The 8,929-nt window shown below is 39.2% G+C and overlaps 1 protein-coding gene across 5 annotated transcripts in view; it reads left to right on the top strand.

The window, feature by feature from the left end:
* ttyh3a (tweety family member 3a) overlaps positions 1-8,929 on the top strand; it is a 237,293-nt gene that overhangs the window by 206,856 nt on the left and 21,508 nt on the right. For all 5 annotated transcript variants that reach the window (XM_048609585.1, XM_048609583.1, XM_048609584.1 and 2 more), the window contains exons 10-11: positions 3,980-4,072; positions 6,789-6,928. In XM_048609585.1, coding sequence (XP_048465542.1) covers positions 3,980-4,072; positions 6,789-6,928 — 233 coding nt within the window. The remainder of the gene's footprint in view (positions 1-3,979; positions 4,073-6,788; positions 6,929-8,929) is intronic.

The raw sequence follows: 8,929 nt of genomic DNA, 5'->3' as shown, positions 1-8,929 counted from the left end.
GATGCTGCTTGGCCTGCTGTGTTCATCCAGCTCTGCACCTTGTTATCTCAGATTCTCCAGCATCTGCAACATTTTTATCTGTGGCTGAACTTCCCAAATACTGTTTCCAAAGAAACATTATGCATGCAGTAATGAAACAATAGCGTACAATTTCAATTGTAATGCTCTATGAAAACTGGTAGCGGCGAGGGAAATGCTTACATTTGAAATATCACACTCTTTATTGAATTGAGTAATGGTTACGATTACTTTTGTTTGTTATCTATTTGAATAATGTTGCCCTTGTTTAAAGTTGTGCGTTTTACTTTGTGCTGTTGTTGGAGACAAAAACTGTTAGATCTGCCTTATTAGAGATTGAATGTGGCATTGTGAAAATTTGAATTGTTGTGATATATACAGATCAAACAAGATTAGCAAATGCTTTTTATTGAAACATGGAGGAAAAGAATGAAATAGCATTGAAGGAGGCCATTCAACCCAACATACTTGTGCCGCCTCTTTGAAAGAGCTATCTAAATAGTAATTTCTTCAGTTTTTCTCCGCAGCCTGGCAAAGGTTTCCTTTGAAGTGTTATATAATTTGCTTATGAGGAGTCGAATATACCTCTGCTGTCTTTTATAGGCAATACGTTCCAGATCATCATAAATCGTAAAGCAAGTTGCTTCTGATCCTTTTGCCAATCACTTAATCTGTCTGTAGCACTGAACCTTCTGTCACTGCAAACAACTTCCCCTATTTATCTCACAAATATTTTTGAAGATTTTAAACACCTTTCTGAAATCTTCCATTAACCTTTACCATTCTATAAGTACATATATTTATTCAAACAATGCTGTACATGTAACAATGGTAGGATAGAACTTGTCTGAAATGAGTTTGTCTGTTGTTTTCTTCATGGTCTAGATTGGGAGTGAACATTGGCATTTCCCTGGGTCTGTATTTTTAAAGAATATAAAGTCTGAAAATATCTTTCGGTTTCTCTGAAATGCAGGAAAACACTATTAAGAATTCAGATCATAATGTTGGTGCTGATGGTGTCTGCAATAAGCAATTACATACACTGTTGAGTTTTTATTAGATTAAATATATGTAAGGCTATGAGTGAAAGAGAATTTTTTTTGAAAAAAAAAATTCTCCTTGGGACATGGGCTTTACTGGCTGGCTGGTGTTTCACTACCTGCCCATGAGAATTGCCTTGTTGAAATACTGCAGTTCATGTGCTGTAGGTAGACCCACATTTCCCTTGGGGAGAGAATTTCTGAATTCTGACCCAGGGGCAGTGAAAGAATGGCAATATGTTTCCAAGTCAGGATGGTAAGTGGCTTCTAAGGGAGTCTGCAGGTGGTAGTGTTCCCGTGTATCTGACGTCCTTGTCCTTTTAGATGGTATTGGTTGTGAGTTTAGACAGTGCTGTCTAAGGATGTTTAGCGAATTTCTGTTGTGCATCTCGTGTACGGTACACACTGCTGCCACTGAGCATCGGTGGTGGAGGGAGCAGATGTTTGTGGATGTGGTGTTAATCAAGTGGGCTACTTTGTCTTGGATGGTGTCAAGCTTCTCAAGTGTTGTTGGAGCTGCACTCTTCCGGGTAAGTGGGCAGTATTTTGTCAAACTCCTGATTTGTGCCTTTTAGATAAATGGTGGACATGCTTTAGGGAGTCAAAAGGTGAGTTACTTACTGCAGTATTCCTAGCCACTGTATTTATGTGGCAAGTCCATTTAAGGCATTGAATGATTTCCTGGGCACTTATGGGAAATAGTTTGAACTGTAACCTCCGCAGTAACCACCCTTTGTAAGCATATACCTGGCTATATATAAAGATGTTTGTGGCCCTAGAAGACACATTCATTGTGCAGCAAATTGATTATCTGTCTATATCACAATATTCTCCAAGAGCTCTTTAGTGCCATACATTTTTGAAAGAAGTGCTGACTCTCCTTGCCTTGCCAGATCTGTTGCTTAGACTGAGTTGCCATATGTCCACTGTGGCATTTGATACTGAATATCATTGCCACGCCATTCCACTTCTGTTGTGCTTTAAGCCAGTGCTATTCTTTACTACACTCTGTCAGCTAGCCTTCAGGGAGAAGAGCTTACAGACCTTCCTCTATGGAGAGAAACCTTCTACCTGCTTTGCCTACCTCCAAGGCTTGCTTCACTGTAACTGTTGTTAATTAACTGTTCTGCAACAAAAATCTTTTTGTTTTGTTGTCTTGTAGCTATTGTCCATTTCTGCACTGTTTCCGTTCCCCAATCCCAAGCTTCTAATGCATTGTAACATAAATGTGCTTTCAAAATTAAAGCTTATGTATTAGAGGGTATGGCAGCAAAGACGAAATTGGCTAAGAAACATCGAGCAGAAAATAGTAGTAAATGGTTGTTTCATACTACGGGGAGGTATGGTTGTGGGCGGGAGGGGGGGGTATTAGAACCACTGCTCTTTTTCATTTATATCTTGACCTGGACTTGGGGTTGGGAAAAGGAGGTGCAGTTTTTTTTTTGAAGTATGCAGATGACGCAGAGCTAATAAACAGTGAAGATAATTGTAACTCCCTATTAGAACAGCATAGACTGGTGAATTGAGCAGACAATTGATGGGTAAAGTTTAATGCAATCAAGGAAGAAATAATCCATTTTGGTTAGTAATAATGTAGAGAGGCAAATTATATGGTTCAATTTTAAAGCAAATGCAGGTATGATCTTTAAGGTGTTAAAAGAAGTTGATATACCTGTCAAAATGTATGGGATCCCCAGTTTTCTAACTAATGACAAAGCAGATGAAACAAAGTTATTTTAAACATATATAAATTATTGATGGGACGGTAACTAGAGAATGTTGCTCAAGTTTGGACATAACAATTTAGGAAGGGCATCAGACCTTTGCAACAGTCCAGAGGAAATATGCTGGAATTTGCCTAGTATTTGTGTGACTTTAACTAAGTGGAGTGGCCAGAGAAGCAGGCCTTTTCTTTTGAAGCAAGAAGAGATTTGTGTGAGATTCGAAAGCAATGTTCAAAATCATGAAATTTTTAAACAAAATAAAAGATTTTTTCCCCCCTAAGGGTGTGTTGGTAACTAAAGGGCACCAATTTGTTTTGGTATTAGTCCCAGAGGGAAGCTACATATTAATTTTTGCTTGGTGAGTTGTTAGCATCTTGAACATACTGTTCTAAAAGCTTGTGAAACAGACTTACTGATAACATTCAAAAGGGATTTGAATTTAACCTTGAAGAGGAAATGGACTGGCTATCGCAAAAGAATGGAACCAATTGAATAGGTCTGTCAGCAGTTGGCACAGTTCTCCTTTGCTGCACAGTTCTATGAATGCATGATTATAAAATAAGAAACTTATGATTTTTAATAATTAGCTTGATTCCAAACACCGCAACATGTCCATTTCTCTCTCGTGGCTGCAGTGACATTCTCTTAATTTTTTTGTAATATTTCTTTTCTAGAACAGAAACTTTAGACTAGGGTATACCTTTGTCCTAGTTAAATAATGTGCAAATCAGATATTTTTTCTTTGTGATTCATATTATGGTATCTACTGATAAGTAAGCTAAAAAGGAATTAGCAAGACACACACTATATGATTTTTTGACTTCTTATTCCATTATGTGCATTTAACCAAACACTGCGAAACAGAATTCACTAGCCATGTTCATTATAGTAATTTTAATGCATTTATTTGTACATTTATTTAAGCAATAGAAAAAAGTAAGAATATTGACAGAAAGTGGATTTTGTAGTTTGGATTGCTTTGGACGCCACAAAATCTGGAACTGTGACTACATTGTGACCAATGCTTTAATGCTGTACCAGCAACATTAAGGTACCTGCTCAGCATTCACATCGACCTCTCGTCAAATTTAACAATCTCCCTCTACTCGTAAACCAAAGCTCATGAGTGTTGTAAATGTACTGTGAATTGTGATGATGTCTTATGAAATGAGCACTGCTTGCTTATATTGCTAACAGGAGTATCTGGACCAGACTCAAATAGTGTTGAATTCAACAGAGACCACCCTGCAGCAGCTGACAGCTTTGGTCGATTGCCGTAGTCTTCACATGGTGAGTGTTCAAGGTGATGTGAAACTGCAAAGAGAAACTCAGTATTGGGTTCCCAGAATACATAATTGCTGTTCATGTCTTCTGAAGTCACAGTTTGTCACTCAGAACTGAAATTGCTGGAGAAACTCAGCAGGTCTGTCAACATCTGTGGAGAGAAACAAAGTTAACTTTTCGGGTCCAGTGACAGCCCTTCAGAATGCTTCTGTAGAAACATCACTGGATTCGCAAAGTTAAGTCTGCTTTAACTTCACAGATGCTGCCAGACCTGCTGAGTTTCTCCAGCATTTTGTTGTTGTTTCTGATTTCCAGCATCCACAATTCTTTGCTTTATTATGGTATGTCACTGTTGCTCTTTTCTTCTCAATATGTAATCATAGCATTAAAAAATCCTTGCAGTGCAGAAAGAGGTCATTCAGCCCATCGAGTCTGCGCCAACCCTTTGAAGAGCATCCCAGCCAGACCCTGCCCCCACCTTCTCTCCATAACCTCCATTTACAGTGGCTAACCTACCTAGCTTACACATCCATGGACACTTTGGGGCAATTTAGCATGGCAAGTGCAGTAACCTGCACATTTTTGGACTGAGGGAGGAAACCAGAGCACCCGGAGGAAATCCACGTAGATAAGGAGAGACTGTGCAAACTCCACACAGAAGTGTAATGTCAGTATCAACTTTTGAGATTTGAAGACAGTCTTATAACAGGCACCAGGCCCAGTTGATCTAAGAAGTAGTGTAAATTTAATGAACCTTCTGGCAAGCACCAAATTGCTCCAGTGCAGTATTTATAAAGCTGTTTGCCTTCATGACAATGCTGTTGGGTTTTCTCATGACACCTCAAACTCCAAGTAGCTATATTTTAATGGAATAAAATAAAAACTGAAGTACAATGTGAAATCTTTTTAATGGCACAGTTTATTAACTGTGGTAAAGATTTTTATTTAACTGTGTATTTGGGAGTATTCACAGCCAATGTAACCTATTTCAGACCGATGATGTCAAATGACTCACTGATTAACACACATTCAGATGGATTCTTAGAGAGGTTTTGACCACTTGACAGGGTTTAGAATGGAATTTTTTCTTGTTGACACCAGATTTATTTTTTCTTTTTGGCTCTCCCACAAAATTACATTTAGTGAGGCGAACTGGTAGGAATTATCTCATCATGAGCCACCAGCCGTCATCAGTGGGGTCAGGATTGTTACTCTAGCTTGGTTTTTTTTGCCCACCATTTTCATATGTTCATGCCTGTGTGCAACTGATACATCCATTACCTACTGCAGACTGTATTCCAACCACTGCACTATTAACACCCCCAAAAGTATACCACTTCAAACTGGTAGCACAAAACAAAAAGTAGAATATGTATGCATGATCATCACAGACCACCCACTATTTGCTTAAGCATTCTTACACAAAAGAAGAATTTGGGAAGAAGAGTGGTCTATCTTTGAAGCGATTTGTTGCTGCCTCTGAAGAATTATATAAAATATAAATGCAGCATTGACAGTTTTGCTTAGGTAGATTCTACAATTTTGAATAATTAAAGTTTATTTTAATGCAAGTAATATATCTAAGATAAAATGGAAACCTTCCTGAAATTGGAGTTGATTACAGTGCACAGTTTTTGTGCAGGCAGAAATATGACATTGGAGGTGATAGCCTAGTGGTATTATCACTGGACTGTTAATCCAGAGACTCGGATAATGTTCTGGGCGAGTCCTGCCATGGCAGATGGTGGAATTTGAATTCTATAAAATATCTAGAATTAAGAGTCTAATGATGACTGTGAATCCATTGTCAATTATTGGAAAAACACTAATGTCCTTCAGGGAAGGAAACTGCCATCCTCACCTGGTCTGGCCTACATGTGACTCCAGACCCACAGTAATGTGGTCAACTCTCAACTGCCCTCTGGGCATTTACAGATGGGCAATAAATGCTGCTTAGCCAGCGATGCCCTAATCCTGTGAATGAATAAAAAAAATTTAAAATAGATCACGTTAGCAAAAGTTTGGTCAAAGAGGTTTTTGTATCTTGAAAGAAGAGAAGCTTAAAGTGAAAAGTTTGGAGCTTGGGATCTGTGTAGCTAAAGGTACAGCCACGAACTGTGGAGTGAAAATCAGGAGTGCAGAAGTGACTTCAGTTGAAGTGAATTCAGATTTTTGTGATGATGGAGGATGTTACAATTGTAGAGGAAATGAATGGTTTAGTTTTCAGGGCTAGGCTATTCAACAGTGAACATTGGTGACATTTTCCAATTTTATCTCCAATATGTGAAAGCCTTGCTGACTTCTATAAATAAAGTCGGAAGTAAATCAAACACGGCCTCTGCTGTTTTCCCTATCTATGTATTACAACTCTGAACACCGAATATATTTTGCAGATAACCAAGTCTGCAATAATTAACGAAAGCACACAGAATTTTTGCTGTACTTCTTTTTGAAATTTGCTGTTTGTGTTTTCCTTCTGGTTTTCTTGCTGCTTCTCTTGATTACACATTCCTCGAATATGCTATTTGAATATCTACATAGTTCAGTATTTCATCCATGTGACAATTTATGCAAGAGTCTTTGTGGATCACTTTAATATCTGGGGGACCCTAACTGACCTTGAGGTCATGTCCTTTATCACTGGTCACACAAACATGGGAGTTCTGACCTGTGATTGTCCTTCTGTTTTTGATGTCTTGTTTTTCTCCCTTGTTTTTGGCAGGATTATGTGCAGGCTCTGACAGGACTATGCTATGATGGTGTGGAGGGTCTAATTTATTTGGTTCTATTCTCCTTTGTAACTGCACTGATGCTGAGTTCTATTGTCTGCAGTGTTCCTCATACCTGGAAGCAGAGCAAGAGGTACAGTAATAACTTTATATATTTGTATTTAATAAATATTTTTTAAGCTGAAGTGGAGATATAGTTACTGAGTAATTAGCTCCAATCTTTTTTACACTTTGTAGGGTTTAAGGCAAATGCACATAAAAATTGTCTTCAACATAAGTTATGGCTTCTAAACAGAAATCAATTAAAAGTCGACAAATGAAATAAAATTACTTGTTATTTGAGCAGATAAATGTGTATGTCAAATTTCCATAATTATTACATAACTAAATGTAATTCCTTTGTAGTGAAATGTTGGCGGGGATGGAATGAAAAGTGAATCACTCAAAAAAAAAAATTGTCTTATTGTACTTACTGAGTTGTTTAACCCTTCATAAGAAAATAGTCAACTCCAATCACATTTAGCACTATATTTTAAGCTTCAGTTAAATTTCAGTGATGAAATTGTGTCTGAAAGAGTACTGATATTAGCAGGGGTGTGGTGAAATTGGGCTCTATGTGCCAGCTCTTTGAATACGGTGACATCTCATGAGCAATGAAAATGATGTCCATGCCATGCATGTGCTTCAAATGGTTACAGCACCAGATGCCATATTTGCACAGGAGTCTGTGGATGTACACCTGACTGTTGACATGTGCACAGCAGGCAGAGCTTAATATCAGAGAGTGGGTATCACTAATTTGATGTTAGCTTTAACATTTTTGAGGTCTACGTGCCTCTGCCGTCTCTCAATGTCTGTGTGTTTAATGGCATTTCACTCGATCTAGTCTGCTGTAGTTACTGTTCACAAAGTAATCCCCTCTACACTGGAGAGATGAAATGCAGACTGGGCGACCAATTTACAGAAAACTACATTCTGTCCACAAAATGACCCTGAGCTCTGGAGGCCTGCCACTTCAATACACCACTGTGCTCCCTGGCCAACATCTCTGTCTCCGGCTTGCTGCAGTGCTCCAGTGAAGCTCAGCGAAAGCTGTAAGAAGAGCACCTCATTTCCTTGGGAATCCTGCAGCCTTCTGGACTCAATATTGAGTTCAATAATTTTAGGAACTGAACACCTTGTGCCATGTCCCTTACCCACCCCACAGCTCAGGCCCTGTAATGACAACAGCTGCTTTCAACACGTTCAATCCTCTTGCACCTACTGATAGTCCCTATTATCAGCTTTCTCCCTAGCGTATTATCATCCATCCTTTTGTCTCCTTTCTATCATTTACTCTCTCTTTCTCTAGGTTCCATCCCAGCTTATGCATTCACTAATTCCACCATCACCAGCCCCTCCATCCCTTTCTTAAGTATAAATACCACCCTTTCCTAGCTATTATCAGTTCTAAAGAACAGTTACAATACGCAATACGCAAAACGTTAACTCTGCTTTCTCTCCACAGATGCTGCCAGACCTGCTGAGTTTTTCCAGGAATTTCTGGTTTTGTTTCATCATCTGCAGTACTTGGTAGCCTTTCAGTATTGTGTAGGACAGTTCAATATACATGGGGTTTAGAGGGTGAATTCACCCTGGGTATGTCCAGTTGCTCAGTAAAGTTCAATCAAGGGGGTGACCATTCAGTGAAAAGTCATTCTTGTAGCTGAATAGTCAGAATCTGAGGAGCTGCTCCTCCAATCACAGGCTGATTCTCTCTCCGGTTTGATACTGATAGGTTCACCATGAGCTCCTTGGTAACAAAGACGGGAAGGAAGCGGCATGTGATTGGAGGAGCAGCAAAAAGGTGAATGGTGGCAGTGACTAAGTCTCTGGAAGCTGAAGCAAGTGGGGCCATTAGAAGCAGCTGGGTGAAGTAGGACTGATGAAGCCAGAGGTAATGAAACCAGAGACTAGGACAGCGAGAGTAAATGGAGAGTGAGACTGGCAAGACCAAAGCATGGGGGTTCTGCGGACAGTGAGAGAAACTGCAAAGGTGGGGAGGATGGTGAGATTGACTGCAAAGCAGGGGTACAGGAGCAGCAAAGATGGGAAAGCAGTTTCAATAGGATTAGTGAATTGTCTGAGCATTATC

Source organism: Rhincodon typus, chromosome 21 (assembly GCF_021869965.1).
Source record: "Rhincodon typus isolate 14 chromosome 21, sRhiTyp1.1, whole genome shotgun sequence".
NCBI classification, from domain to species: domain Eukaryota; kingdom Metazoa; phylum Chordata; class Chondrichthyes; order Orectolobiformes; family Rhincodontidae; genus Rhincodon; species Rhincodon typus.
The sequence above is the reverse complement of the archived record's forward strand: the minus strand, read 5'-3'. Positions and strand labels throughout refer to the sequence as shown.